The sequence below is a fragment of the Felis catus genome, chromosome B4, assembly GCF_018350175.1.
Source record: "Felis catus isolate Fca126 chromosome B4, F.catus_Fca126_mat1.0, whole genome shotgun sequence".
Classification (NCBI taxonomy): Eukaryota; Metazoa; Chordata; class Mammalia; order Carnivora; family Felidae; genus Felis; species Felis catus.
The window spans coordinates 17,090,345-17,106,398 of record NC_058374.1 but is presented as its reverse complement, the minus strand read 5'-3'; the positions used below and the strand labels follow the sequence as shown (position 1 = coordinate 17,106,398).

Genomic DNA, 16,054 nt, shown 5'->3' with positions numbered 1-16,054 from the left:
AACAGTTGTCATTCAAAGGATAGAGAGGACTCTATACTTAACAATGGTTAAATTTCATTTCAATTTCAGTTTGTTACCACAATTAAAAATTTTAAAAAGTATGGGTACCTGGATGGCTTATCAGGTAGGCATCCGACTCTTGATTTTTGACTCAGGTCATGATTTCAGTTTGTGGGGATCCAGCCCTGTGTCAGGCTCTGTGCTGACAGCACGGAGCCTGCTTGGGATTCTCTGTCTCCCTGTCTCTCTGCCCCTTCCTCTCTCTCTCTCTCTCTCTCTCTCTCTCTCTCTCTCGCCCCCCTCTAGATAAATAAGTAAACTTAAAAAAATTAAAAAATAATAAAAATCGTTTGGAATGGTCATATACCAACCTAGAGGTTTCACTTTGTTCTGTCATAATAAAAATACCTATGTTATAAAAGCATCCCTGGAGATATTTAACCAAGGTTCATATCATACTCTTCCACAAACAGACTGTATGGGGGAGTGTCATTCTTCTCATCAAATACATAAATTAAAGACAGCTGAAGTTTAACATGAGCACCTGGATGTCTAATAAGTTTCAAAGTTGCCACATTTTTATGAAAGCTACAAAAGGTCAGAAAATGTTGAGAATTCACAAGGATAAATTCGGGTGTGGCATTTCCCAGGCAAAAGACAAAGTTTCCAGTCCTTTGATTCTTCTTCTACTCCTCTCCCCTTTGTCCTGAGGGCAACTACAGCTGGTATTGGAGGGGAATGGACACTTCCTTTCCTAAAAAAAAATTTTTTTATATTTTATTTATTTTTGATAGAGAGAGAGAGAGAGAGAGACAGAGCCCAAGTGGGGGAGGGGCAGAAAGAGAACGAGACACAGAATCCGAAGCAGGCTCCAGGCTCCGAGCTGTCAGCACAGAGCCTGACGCAGGGCTTGAACTCACAAATTGCAAGATCATGACCTGAGCCGAAGTCGGACGCTCAACCGACGGAGCCACCCAGGAGCCCCTGGAATGGACACTTCCTAACTCTAGGGCTTAGAAACGTTCAGGTCCTCTGTGAATCAGATTTCTCCTGCTCTCATGTGGCAAAGATCGCCTGAGAACCATAAAATCTGACGTTTGTGGCAATAGGACTCTGCTAATTACCCCAGGTCCTCATATAGGTGTCATGACGTCTTGACTGGAGTCAGGCAACTTATAGAGTTTCTATTTAAATGTTTTGCATCATTATAATAGAACTTGACCTAATAATTAAACACCTAGCCATTCTTAGGCAGCTGCTTTGAACATATCTGAAACCTGATTTATATGTGGTCATAACACTGTTTCCTGGAAACTCAACCCAACCTGGAACTTTGGGGTCAGGTCCCAGCACACCAAACACTACTCTTAGTAACGTCTCCTATGCCTCCTTCCTACCTTTTCTGATATTTAAGCCTTTCCCTTAAGTCACATAATGCAACACTTTAAATCGAGCACAGTAATGTTTGCCTAGGTTCCATAGTGAGTGCGATTTCTCTGAATTTTTTCTCAGGAAGACTAGTCCCTAGAAGGATCTAGGTGTTCATGAGAAAGAAAAACAATTCGCAGATCTGCAGTTCAGAAAGCTATTTTGTAGCGGCCTGTTTGAAGCAGACACCACGGGAGGTGGTGGGAATGTAAATGTAAACTTGCTCCTGGTGCCCGTGCTTCTGTCCCTCTTACCCATTTCAGAACCATCACTGCTCACCAGGTGCTGAATTATGTAGTTGCTCACTTTTAATGAGAGCTCAGTTTTAATGACATTCTGTTCCTTTCAGCGAATGTGGTAGATATTTAGGTCTGGCAAGGTTTCTGTTCACGTGAACTCTTCAAATGAGCCACTGAATGCGGCACAATTCCCTGTGAGTTAGGAGTGAACAGCTGGACAATTCATCCCGGATGGGCATCATGAGGCTATCGCAAAGAGAAAGCAAAATGCTCTGAAAAAAGCACACACAAGGCCCTGGGATCACTGGTAATATTTGGAATGGTGCCTGCGTTCACGGTCACATTTTTGCGGTCCATCACGAATGTTCTCAGGCCACTATTTCCTTTTCTTTTAAATACACAGTGCTTTAAATTCCACAACACAGTTTCGTACCCGTTATCCCATTTGAAACTTACAGCTACCCCAAGAAGGCATAGAGCTCACCTACCGCAGTAGTGCTACAGTGAGTAGCACTGGGCAGGAAAAAAAAGACAGGCTCAGGGAAATAAAGAGATGGCTTAAGATCACAAGAGTGGGCTGGGGATAGAAGGCATGGCTCAACTTTGCATCTCTGACCCTATCGTTAAGGTTCTTGCTCTCATATCACGCCCCTTCTCAACTATGAGCTAAGTTGGTCTATGACTCAGTCATATACATGGGACAAAAATCAATTTATATAACGTACATACAAACTATAAAATATTCAGTGAAGGGTACTGTAGCATAGTGGCTGACAACAATGACTCTGGGGCCAGCTTGCCCGGGTTTGAATCCCAACTCCATCACTTACCTGCTGTGCGCCCTTGGGAAGGTCACTTAACCTCTATGTGCCTGTTTCTCTATCTGTAAAAGCGGGACATTGATAGTATCTAGCTCATAGTGTGCTTGTGACGATTAAATGAGGTGAGACAAGTAAATTGCTTTGAACAGCGTGTGGTATGTAGTAAGTATCCATCCATTCACTGGTATTAGTGTGTACGTTATATGCACCAACTTTCTGTTCACTGTTACTATTACGTACATTATGTGCACCAACTTTCCATCAACTGTTATTATTATGTACATTATAGGCACCAACTTTCTCAGGGAAGAACCACAACTTACTCTCCAGAGTGGTTGGTGGGAGCTTTGTGTGTTGGTCCTTGGGCAGCTGGCAAGAACAGCTGAGCAATTGCTGGATGATTCCCGGACTCATTTGTTGAAAGTCTTCCTTCGAAATGGGTGAAAGGCTATTCTGTAGAAATATCTCCACCAGCTGCCCGGCAGAGAAGCAAGTCTGTTTGGGGGAAAACGTCATTGTTACTAATCTCAGCAAACAAACTTACCACCATCAGTTGCCATTCCCAAGGAGTCAGAACTAAACAGAATGGCTAAAAAGGACACATGAAGCCATGACTTCATTTTTCTTCCCTGCAATCTTTGTGCATATATAATTTCCCAGGATTACTTTTCATCTCTGATCAAAGCCAGCTGTATCTCACTTTTATTTTGAGTATTATCTAGTAAGAGTTTTGCACACTTTTTTCCTTCCTGAAAACATGCAACCGTGTTTTACAATGTGTGGCATGGTTTGTTAGCCAGCAGGCTAAGGAAGCCTCGATGCTTTTGTTGTTTTTTAGTGGGGATGGCTTTGTAGCAACAAAACCAAGACTTCAGATGAGAAACAGGTGCTCTGCGGTTATAAGATCATTGTCTTTAATATTCTCTGATTTAGTAAGCCTGTGTAGGCAACATGTATTTTCAAAAGCAATCAAAGTAAATATTTTAAAAAGTGAATGCTGTGTCAACCAGCTCGTGTGTAAACACTAAATGATATGGCTACCTTTGTAAGGGACGTCCCTTCTCCACAAAAACAACCGAAATCATTACGATTGCCTACTGCTGCTCCTCTATCTTTAAAGCCTTTCTACGTTGTATAGGCATATTTATAAGAGATCAGGATCATAGATAGAGAACAAATGCAAGACGTCTCTAAAAGCTGCCACAAGGAATTGGTGCATCTCAGAAGTGTTAAGGGCTGATTTTGTGTGTCAGAAGTTACACTTAAAGGTTTCAATGTGTATATAGTTCCACCAGCACAAATGGATGACCCTCGTGCAGAATCTTTGGGGTCTGAAGTCAGACCCTCGTGCAATATCTTTGTGAGCTCCAGTCACAATCAATAAGGTATTTTAAGAAACTCATTGACTTGCAAGGCTTTCCTGATTTGCCACGCTTTAGAACGTAGGGACTTTTAAGAAGGCACATTGCTAATCAGGAAATAATGACGACATATTTGCTGGGTTTTCCCACATACAATTTTTGGGGGGAGAAGATCCCGTGAATTAAAAATGTCCTATCTTGATCAGGAAATGTTGGGTGGCAGGGATGAGAAGCCACTTGAACCAGCAAGAACCAAGAGGAGATCGTATTGAAAGGACACTAAGGATCTCCAAGATTGAGAAGGTAGCCACACCTCAAAAGGAACTCAATCTGAAGCTAGAAAATCAGAACCTAAAGTTGTTTTTTCTCTCTCTCTCTCTCTCTTCGGGACCAAGTATTTTCTCCCTTCTCTTTCCCTCTGCATATATTTATTTCCTTTTACAGTCCGGTGTCTTCTCTTTCAGTAAACACATGGCCATATAAGCCCCAACTCTGAAGCGACCTCTCAGCCCACAAACCCAAGATTGAGTTGAGTCTGCAAGTCCTGACAGAGACCTGATTGCTACAGCAAAGCCACAGATGAACTCCCTTGGGTCAGACAACCCTCTGGTTCAATCAGTCTCGCCTCGAGATAGGAGGTGGGATCATTCCATTCGGACATGGCTGCCAGCCTCAGGCCTGTGGCTGAGGCAGGCATTTCTCAGAAAAAGGCTGGGCAAAACCCCAAGAGGCTTCTACTGCAAAAAGCAGCAACAGAAAACTAAACTTGGGATTTTTTTTTTCTCCTTTTGTCAAAATAATTTATGCCAAAGACAGTATTTTCTGTTGCACCGTTTGTTACTAATGGGATACAGTGACTTCATCATCAAAGCTACTGACAACAGAAAAGGGAAACGAACACCAAACTCTTGATGACGAAACCTTCGTAATAAACATTCTCATGAAAAAGTGCTCGACTGCTAAGTAAAGCAGGGGAGAGAGGAAATGAACAGAACGCCATGCGTCTTTCCCCAGTTCATTGCCAAGAAATTGAATAGTTCTGGTCTTAGACTACCTTCTCCTAGAGTACGGATATTCTATTATAAGCTTCTGTGCCCTTGATCTTTATTTGCTGTTCCTGTACTATTCAGGTCCTTTGTTGGTTTTAAATTTCTTTTTGAAATCACTAACATAAATGGCCTTAAAGGTGATTCATTATATTCTATAAAATTTTAAACCCCAATATTTTTAAATAGTTTTTTTTTTTAAGTTTATTTTTGAGAGAGAAAGAGACTGAGTGAGAGCAGCTCTCTGTGGAGGGGCAGAGAGAGAGGGAGACACAGAATCTGAAGCAGGCTCCAGGCTCCGAGCTGTCAGCACAGAGCCCGACGCAGGGCTCAAACTCACAGACCGTGAGATCATGACCTGAGCCGAAGTCAGCTGCTTAACCGATTGAGTCACCTAGGTGCCCCGAACCCAAAATATTTTTAATAAAGAATAATATAGAATGAAAATTTAGATTATCCAGCCAATAACTTTTAAACTATCTTTATTTCCTGGGGTGCCTGGGTGGCTCAGTCAGTTAAGCATCTGACTTCAGCTCAGGTCATGATCTCATGGTTTGTGGGTTTGAGCCCCGCATCGGGCTCTGTGCTGACAGCTCGGAGCCTGGAGGCTGCTTCTGATTCTGTGTCTCCCTCTCTCTCTGCCCCTCCCCTGCTCATGCTATCTCTCTGTGTCTCTCAAAAATAAATAAATAAATGTAAAAACAAAATTTTTTTTTAACTAGCTTTATTCCCTTTCATAAAATTTCAGTATATGTGCACCCTTGTGTTAATGTCATCAGACTTCTATGGTAACTTTACAAACATATTCTAAAGCAGTGGTTCCTGAACTTTAGTTTTGAGAATTGCTTGGATGGCTTCCTAACAGGCAGAGGGCTGGGCTCTACTTCTCAGAGTTTCTGATTCAAAGATGATGGGGTGGGACCTGAGAATTTGCATTTCCAAGAAGTTCCCAGACAATGCTGACACTGCTGGTCGAGGGACAAAACTTTGAGAACCACTGGTCTAAATAACATACATGGGTTCTTCAGATCCAGTCTATCAAGAGTCACAAGCAAAGGGCCATGTTGGGACAGAGAAGAACCATTGAAAAGCTTGATTTTGTTTACTTGGCATTGGTAGCACAGCAAATGACTCTTACTGTTCTTAGAAGTCACATGCTTACGGCGCCCGGGCGGCTCAGTCAGTTGAGCGTCCAACTTCCGCTCAGGTCATGATCTCCCAGTCCGTGAGTTCGAGCCCCGTGTTGGGCTCTGTGCTGACGGCTCAGAGCCTAAAGCCTGCTTCAGATCCTGTGTCTCTCCCTGTCTCTCTGCCCCTCCCCTGCTCGCACTCTTTTTCTCTCTCAAAAATAAATAAAAACATTTTTAAAAAACTTTTTTTTAAAGCCACGTGCCTTAAGTAGGTAGTTCCTAAATTTTAGGAAAGAATCTGCATTCGTTAGGAAGATAAGGTCTCCATTAGGCAAATTTGCCCCCTTCCCCAGAGCCAGTCCTGAAGAAGCATCTAAAAAGACTTGGCAAACGAAGACCAACACAGGCTTCAGCTCTCTTCACCTTGGGTTGAATACAATAAGCATGAGTTTGAAAGAATCAACTTTAATAAATGTCTTATATATACCGCACAAGTAACAAAAATTCACTTTTAAAAATATCTAATATTCTAATTAATAATCTGGTTTTGTCTTTAAAAAAAACCTAGTGAACAAACAACAATAAAAAAGAAACAGACTCTTCGGTAGGGAGAACTAACTAGTCGTTGCCAGAGTGGGGGGTGGGGAGGGTTGAAGGGGTTGGGCAAAACAGGTGAAGGGTATTAAGAGATACAAACTTCCAGGGGTAGGGACGGAATCTATGGTACTGTGCAATCATGTATTCATAACTCACAGGAAAAACGTTCCGAATTGTTAGCAATCTGTAGGGGATTTTGCTCTTTTAAGGTACAAATTGTACCTTGCTCATCTGAGATACAAATAACAAAAATAGTTTTATTTAAGTCAACACTTCCCCAAGCAATAGCACAGTTGTTAAGAGCACAGAATATGTTATCAACCTCTGTCTATATCCTCAGTTTCTGTAAACATTAAGCAATTACTTATTAGCTCCATGCCTCAATTTCCTCATCTGTAGTATGGAAAAATATCTATAGTATGGAATAATAGTTGTTATAATAATTAAATGAGGCAATGCAGGTGAAATAGCATTATGTCTAACACATCATACGTACTCAATAAGCATAAGCCACGCTCGTGGAACATCAGTTTCTCAGGATTTTAAATGGTTAGGGCAGGGAAGGATTCTAGAGTCAAAATTTGAGAATTGCTGGATTCAATAAGATCAAAGAAGTTTATTTGCTGAGAGACCTCCCAGATACCCTAATATGCCACAGTGTAATATGTATTTCTAGTATTTCCCACACCAATTTAATCATAGGACCCATTTCAAGAAATACCAAGATAGACAAGTGAATGTACTTTGGAGCACAACTTTAGGAAATATGGGTATAAATATGTTCATAGGCTCATACATCACCTTTTCTCAAAAACCTTCTCAGTGCTACCTACTATACAAATATTTCTCTGTTGCTCACAGCCCAAAGTAATCTCTTCATAACCTTATCTAAGTTTAAAGCATTCATTCATCATTGTAAGTATATATGCAATGTTTGTGTCCTATTCCTACCCTGTAGGTTCCAAAGGAGTTGTGCCTATTTTTTTTTAATGTTTATTTATTTGAGACAGAGAGAGAGAGAGAGAGAGAGAGAGAGCGCGAGAGAGAGAGCGCGCATGAGCGGGGGAGGGGCAGAGAGAGGGAGACACAGAATCCAAAGCAGGCTCCAGGCTCTGAGCTGTCAGCACAGAGCCCCATGTGGGGCTCGAACTCACAGACTGCAAGATCATGACCTGAGCTGAAGTCAGATGCTCAGCCGACTGAGTTACCTAGGTGCCCCGCGTTGTGCCTATTTTTTTCAACACTGTATACCCAATGACCGTGATGGTGACTGGCAGGTAATAAATGTTCAGTATGTTTGTTGAGTTAATTATTCATGCATTCGATATAGATACAAGAGAGGAAGTAGTAATATACTTATATATATATATTTTTTTTATATATATATGGCATATATATATATATATATATTTACTATCTGTATATCTATCTATATCTATCTACATCTATTGTCTTATTCTCCTACATGTCTTGGCCTCACATTTATGTCAGCAGAGACCCATTTGTAGAAGAAAACAACCCATGACCACTCTGTACAAATACAATATTTTCACATTGAAGGAAATACACATCATCCCTTAAGTTTTTCACAACTCTTATAGAACTTTCACCACTTTGACAGTAGCAATTGGTGGTGTAAGAAGAAGAATAACGATACCTTATCCCAGGAAACTGAACTGTCTTCTGACTCTTGGTCCATGGATACAGATAGATTAGGGTATCCCCAGTCATAGATTGTTAGGTTGTTTTGTTTCCTTTCAAGGCGATGGATTTTATCTGTTCGGATACAGGTACTTTTGGTCCAGAGAGTGTTGAGGAGTTGGTCTAGTTCTAGAAATTTCATACAAAATCTGGTGTCACATAGAATAAAGACAGGTCAATCTCAGGATAAGTACAATTTCTTATGGCCACAGCATAGATGGTTTGCTAAATAAATGTGGTCCTAATGAAAAGTCAAGACGTTACTCTGAAAAGTAATAAAAGAACACTTATACTTCACGTGAATGTTAATCCCCTCACAAGATCTTGACTAAGCTTTGGGGCTGAATCAGTCTTACAAAGATGTTCCCACCACTTTTAACTCCTAGGGATGATACAGTGGGCAATTCCTCCAAAGAAACGCCTTCTCGCGAGCCAACTCTTTCTTTTTCTAGATGTTCCTCATAAAAATGCACACAAAGGATAGAACTGGCCTAAGCCATAGGAAATTCATTTCCTTGAGGTACTATATACATCCTCCGTAGGTAAACTATGATATGTTTAAGTCAATCAAATTATTTTCCTTTTAAGGGTTTGTTTATGCAGAAACAAGAAAGGAAATGAAAGAGATCTGAGATTATAGAGACAACTGACTTTGTCTTCTAATACTATTGTAGTATGGTTTTCAGTTTATAGATTACAGTTTAGCTTCCCTTGGTACAGCTCGAGGCTCTTAAAAACTGACTGGTACAGGGGCACCTGGGTGGCTCTGTTGGTTCAGGGTCCAACTCTTAATTTTGGCTCAGGTCATGATCTCATAATTCAGGAGGTCAAGCCCCACGTCAGGCTGTGCACTGACAGCATGGAGCCTGCTTGGAATTCTCTCTCTCCCTCTCCCCCTCTGCCCCTCCCCACCTTTCAAAAATAAATCAATAAATAAAAATTTTTAAAAATTAATTGGTAGGCAGAAAAATTAAGTATAGTGGTGAATTTCTTTGGATTTATCCATCGGCTTGCTTGGGAATACAACATCCCTGGTATTTTCCTGAATGTCATCATTGAGGACAAGAATAATTACAAACTACAGTTACTACAATATCTTATTTTAAATGACTGGCTTTCAGCGAAAAGAAAATTATAAGACTTGCAAAAAAATGGGAACGTGTGACCCAGAATCAGGGAGGAAAGCAGTCAATAAATATGTCTTTGAGTATTCCCAGATGTTGGATGAAGCAGAAAAAGACTTCAAAGCAGCTATTATAAGTGTGCTGAAGGAACTAAAGGAAATCATATTTAAAGAATTAAAGTGTGACAATAATAAATCAGCAAATAGAAGAAATAGGAAAATCAAAATTATATAAAGGTCCAAATGGAAATTCTGGTGTTGAATATAGTGAGTGAAATGAAAAGTTCACAAAAGGAGCTCAGCGGCGTATGGGAAATGGTAAAAGGAAAAATTACCGAAGACGAAGAAAGAATAACAGAAATAATCCAGTCTGACAGTTCATGCGCTCACACTGATAGCATGCAGCCTGCTTGGGATTCTCTTCCTTCCTCTCTGTCTGCCCTCCCACTCTGCCACTTGTGTGCTCTCTCTCAAAGTAAATAAATAAACTTAAAAAAAAAAAAAAAGAATTGATTCTTACTTTTCTTTACAAACCTCAATAAAATGAAATTGTGACGAGGGGAAGTTTTCCATTACAGAATTATTACACTAATAAATGAAGAAGAAAAGAGTCAATGAGAAGAACACCGTTTCCGGGCGCCTGGGTGGCGCAGTCGGTTAAGCGTCCGACTTCAGCCAGGTCACAATCTCGCGGTCCGTGAGTTCGAGCCCCGCGTCAGGCTCTGGGCTGATGGCTCAGAGCCTGGAGCCTGTTTCCGATTCTGTGTCTCCCTCTCTCTGCCCCTCCCCCGTTCATGCTCTGTCTCTCTCTGTCCCAAAAATAAATAAACGTTGAAAAAAAAAAAAAAAGAACACCATTTCACAAGGTGCAAATAATCAATATAGACAAGTATCATCAATACCTTATGACTTCTCAAAAAGAGAAAACTAGATGTTATGTACCTTCTGGCGGAAGGTACTAACTCTAAGACAGCATCCTCCAAGTAAACAAACCACCTAATCAAATCTCTACAACATCAATATACATGAAACACAGTGCATAGAAATGCATATTGGATGACTAGAAATGCAATTGACAAAACCCAGATGTGATAAACAGTCCCCTTTTTTCTAACAAAAAAACCGCAGCGAAATAGAGAAAGTGGAGTCAGGGAGAGGCATGACATCTATAAAGGGAAATTGAAGAGATATACCAACAATCTGCATTTTATGAACATTATTTAGATCCTGGTGTGATAAAAAATAAAACATCTTTTTTTAACAATCAGGGAAATGTAAACATTAATGGGCTTTTTTTGTGATATTAAGGAATCAATATTAATTTTTTAGTTGTGATATTGGTAATAAGGTGCTTTTAAAAACGCTTGTCTATTAGAGATTCACACAGAAATATTTAATAATCATTTGCTTCAAAATAATCAAGTGATAGGAAAGGGTGGAGGCAAATAAAAAATAAGATTATCCAGTTGCTGGTAAGTGTTGAGGCTAGATACTGTGTGCCTGGGGGTTGACTATATTACTGTTTATATTTTTGTTTACATTACATTTTTATTAGATATCTACTTTTAATATTCAGAATTTATATAACGACAACAGCAACAACAACAACAAAAACCACTTAAAACTGACTTCTGGGGAAGATGGCAGAGTAGGAGGACCTTAAGTTCACCTCGTCCCATTGATACAACTAGGTAACAATCAGTGTAAAAGACCCAGAAAACGACCTGAAGACTGGAAGAACAAATTCACCACAGCTAAATGTAGGGAAGAGGCAGCTTTGAAGAGGGTAAGAAGGGTGGAGACGTGGTGAGGAGTGAAAAAGACTGCAGGAGAGTCTGGGGGAGGGTGGACCCACAATCCCAGAAAGGGGAGAGAAGTAGATTCTCACACCAAGGAGCCCACTCAGGAAAGACAAATCTCCGTAACATTTGGCTTTGAAAACTAAACGGACGAAATTTCACAAGGTCTTACAATGAATGAGGCTTAAAATCTGGAAATTTAAAAATCAGTGGGGTTGGCTCTGAGAGAACCGGGAGGGTGAGAGGAAACGGACTCCCAGTCCTTAAAGAAACATTACAACAGACAGAGCTGCTGTGATACAAGGTAGAAACAGCAGTTTGAAAAATACCAGGAGCATACGGGAGAGAGATGTGTTTACTAATCTCAGAGCTCCAGCTAGAAGGGCAGGGATCAATGGGACATTTTTCCAGGAACAAAGATGATGGTGGGTGCCATTTTCCTTCCCTGTTCCCCCAGTCCAGACACACAGACATCGGTGGGGCCCACTGCAGCACCTACACTCACTGCATAACTTACAAAGAGCATGCCCTACCCCTTCTTCCCCTGCAGACACATTCCCTCCAGCCAGGCCTCTGCTTCACATCCCCTCTTGCAGCAGACCCAGGCAAACCTTGCTAATACCATTCCTCCGACCCCACACGCTTCTGAGGATCTGCCCCCTCCAATACATTCTTGGCTTAGCTAATCCAAAGTGGTACCACAAGCCTGGCTGTGTGCAAGCATCCCAAACAGGAGCCAGTATCACACCAAACTGACTCCTGCCCCAGGGAGAGGGAAAGAACCACACACAACCATCAGGGTAGAGGCTTAGCGGTGGGACAGACAGCTGGTCTTACTATAGGTCCCACCCACCAATGAAGGCTTCTTAGGGTACAATACAAGGAAAGTGTCCTGCACTAACCCCACAGGGACCAAACCCTGTCCACAACAGGCAAAGAGAGCCATTGCAGATTACTGGACTGAAGGAAAAAGTGTTTCAGCCAATAGCAGGATGCATGCAAGAGACATAGAAGATTCTCCTGATGCACCAGGTTCTGCTGAACAGGAGACACTGAACTGCAGGGCACTACAGGACCTCTTCTTCATAAGGGCACTACTATCAAGAGCAGGAGACATAGCTGACTTTCCTAACACAAAGAAACAGAGCCAGAGAGTTAGACAACCTGAAGAGACAGAGGAATATGTCCCAAATGAAAGAACAGGACAAAATCACAGCAAGCAACCTAAACAAAATGGGGATAAGAAATATGCCTGCTAGATAATTTAAATCAGTGGTTATAAAGATACTCACAGGACTTGAAAAAAAGACTGAAGGACATCAATGAAACCCTTAACAAAGAGACAGAAAAAGAACCAATCAGAGTTGAAGAATGCAATAAATAAAATAAAAAATACACCAGATGGAGTAAATAGTAGACTAGAGGAAACAGAAGAATGGGCCACCAACCAGGAATACAGAATAATAGAAGGAAATCAAGCTGAACAGCTGAGAGGAAAAAAAAAATCAAAATAAAAATAGACTTAGGGAACTCAGCAATATTCACATTATAAGGAACCCAGAAGGAGAGGAGAAAGAAAAGGGGTAGAAAATTTATTTGAAGAAATAATAGCTGAAAACTTCCCAAACCTGGGATAGGAAACAGAAATCCAGATCCAAGGGCACAGAGAGCCCCTCAAAATCAACCCAAGAAGGTCCACAACAAGACACATAGTAATTAAAATGGCAAAAAGAAGCAGTAAAGAAAGAATTTTAAAAGCACCACGAGAAAAGAAAATACTTACATACAAAAGAAACCCCATAAGGCTATCAGCTGATTTTTCAGTAGAAACTTTGCAGGCCATAATGGAATGGCACTATATATTCAAAGTGCTGAAAGAAAAAAACTTGGAACCAAGAGTACTCTATCCAATAAGGTTAGCATTCAGAATAGAAGGAGAAATAAAGAGGTCCCCAGACAAACAAAAGTTAAGGGAATTTATGACCACTAAACCAGCCCTACAAGAAATGTTAAAGTGGATTCTGTGTGGCAAGGAAAGACTGTAAGTTAGAGTAAGAAAAGTAGGAAGCATGAAAGCAATAAAAATAAGTATACCTATAAAAATCACTTAAAGGACCCACAAAATAAAATGATGTAAAGTATGACACCATGAATCTAAAACATGGAGGTGGGGAGAGGTTTAAAAAATGGGTTCAGCCGTGAGTGACTATCAATTTAATATACAAAATGAATGGAAACCACAAATCAAAAACTAGTCATAGATACACAAAGAATAAAGAGAAAGGAACCCAAGTATATTGCTAAAGAAAGCCAACTAATCATGAGAAGAGAACAAAAGAAGGGAGGAAGAGAGAACTACAAAAACAATCATAAGACAAGTAACAAAATTGCAATAAATACTTACCTATCAATAATTACTTTGAATGTAAATGGATTAAATGCTCCAATCAAAGACAAGATGACAGAATGAATAAAAAAGCAAGACCCATCTATATGCTGCCTATAAGAGACCAATTTCAGGCCTAAAGACACATGCAAATTGAAAATGAAGGAATGGAGAAGTATTTATTATACAAATGGATTTGAAAACCAGGGTAGCAATACCTATATTGGATAAAATGACTTTAAAACAAAAGATTGAAATAAGAGACAAAGAAGGACACTGTATAATTATTAATGGTGTGGGGCTCCTGGGTAGCTCAGTCAATTGAGCAGCTGACTTTGGCTCAGTTCATGATCTCATGGTTTGTGGGTTGGAAACCCACGTTGGGCTTTGTGTTGACAGTGCAGAGCCTACGTCAGAGTCTCTGTCTCCCTCTCTCTCTCTCTGCCTCTCCCCCACTCATTGTGCATATGCGATCTCTCTCTCTCAAAAATAAAAACATTACAAAAAATTTTTTTGATGGGGGCAATCCAACAAGATGATATAACAATTGTAAATATTTATGCACCCAACATGGAGGCACCCAAATACATAAAAGAGTTAATACAAACAAAAAGGAAGTAATAAATAGTAATACAAAAATAATAAGGGACTTTAATACCCCACTTACATCAATGGACAGATAATCCAAACAGAAAATCAACAAGGAAACAGTGGCTTTGAATGACACACTGAACCAAATGGAGCTAATATATATTCAGAACATTCTATCCTAAAACAGCAGAATACATATTGCTTTTAAGTGCACATGGAAGATTCTCTGGACTAGATCACATATTAGGCCAAAAAACAAGTCTGAACAAATTCAAAAAGATCGAAGTCATACCATGCATCTTTACTGAACACAATGCTGTGAAACTAGAAATCAACCACAAGACAAAATCTGAACATAAATATATGGAGGTTAAATAATGTACTACTAAACAATAAATGGGTCAACCAAAAAATCAAAGAGGAAATTAAAAGATAAATGGAGACAAATGAAAATGAAAACAGAACAGTCCAAAATCTTTGGGATGCAGGAAAAGCTGCTCTTAGAGGGAAATTTACAGCAACACAGGCCTCCATCAAAAGCATGAAAAATCTCAAATTAACAAGCAAACCTTACACCTAAAGGAGATAGAAAAAGGAGAACAAACAAAACCCCAAGCCAGTAAAAGAAAGGAAATAATAAATATTAGAGCAGAAATAAACAATATAGAAACAAACAAACAAACAAAAAACAAGATCAAAGAAACCAGGAGCTGATTCTTTGAAAAGATCAACAAAATTGATAAAACCTTCAGCCAGAGAGAGGGCCCAAATTTTAAAAATCAGAAATGAAAGAGAAGAAATAAAAATTGCAAAGAAATATAAAGGATTATAAAAGAAAACTGTGAAAAATCATATGCCAAACAATTGAACAACCAAGAAGAAATAGATAGATTCCTAGAAACATGTGACCTAACAAAACAGAATCAGGAAGAAACAGAAAATTTAAACAGACTGATTATTAGTAATGAAATTGAATCAGTAATCTAAAACACTCCCAACAAACAAAAGTCCAGGACCAGAGAGCTTCATAAGGTGAAATATACTAAACATTTAAAGAAGAGTTATATCTATTCTTTTCAACCTATTCCAGAAAAAAGAAGATGAAGGAAACCTTCCAAATTCATTCTATGAGGCCAGCATTACCTGTACCAAAACAAGATAAAGACACCACAAAAAAGAGAGCCACAGGCCAATATCTCTGATGAACATAGGTGCCAATATCCTCAACAAAATATTAGCACACTGAAACCAACAATACATTAAAAAAAAGTCATTTACCACGATCAAGTGGGATTTGTTCCTAGGATGCAAGGGTGGTTCAATATTTGCAAATTAATCAGTGTGATACATCACATCAACAAAAGAAAAAATAAAAAAAAATACGATCTTTTCAATAGTTGCAGCAAAAGAATTTGACAAAATACAACATCCATTCATAATAAAAACCTTCAAGAAAGTAGATTTTGAGGGAATATGCTTCAACATAATAAAGTCCATATAAGAAAAACCCACAGCCAGTATCATCCTCAATGAAGAGAAAAACTGAGCTTTTCTTCTCAGGTCAGTTACAAGACAAGGATGTCCACTGTCACCACTTTTATTCAACATGGTACTGGAAGTCCTGGCCATAGCTATCAGATAAGAAAAAGAAATAGAAGACACACAAATTGGTAAGGAAGAGATAATACTACACATAGAAAACCCTAAAGATTTTACCAAAAACCTACTAGAACTAATACATGAATTCAATAAGATTGCAGGATACAAAATCAATGAACATGAATCTGCTACTTTTCTTTTTTTTTTTTAAGTTTATTTGGGGGAGAGTGAGA

At 39.5% G+C, this 16,054-nt stretch overlaps 1 protein-coding gene across 6 annotated transcripts in view; it reads right to left on the bottom strand.

The window, feature by feature from the left end:
* SLC39A12 (solute carrier family 39 member 12) overlaps positions 1-16,054 on the bottom strand; it is an 87,587-nt gene that overhangs the window by 52,309 nt on the left and 19,224 nt on the right. For all 6 annotated transcript variants that reach the window (XM_019834004.3, XM_045060967.1, XM_003988133.6 and 3 more), the window contains 2 exons: positions 8,280-8,452; positions 2,812-2,983 (listed from right to left, as the gene is read on the bottom strand). In XM_019834004.3, the coding sequence (XP_019689563.2) occupies positions 2,812-2,983; positions 8,280-8,452 (345 nt within the window). The remainder of the gene's footprint in view (positions 1-2,811; positions 2,984-8,279; positions 8,453-16,054) is intronic.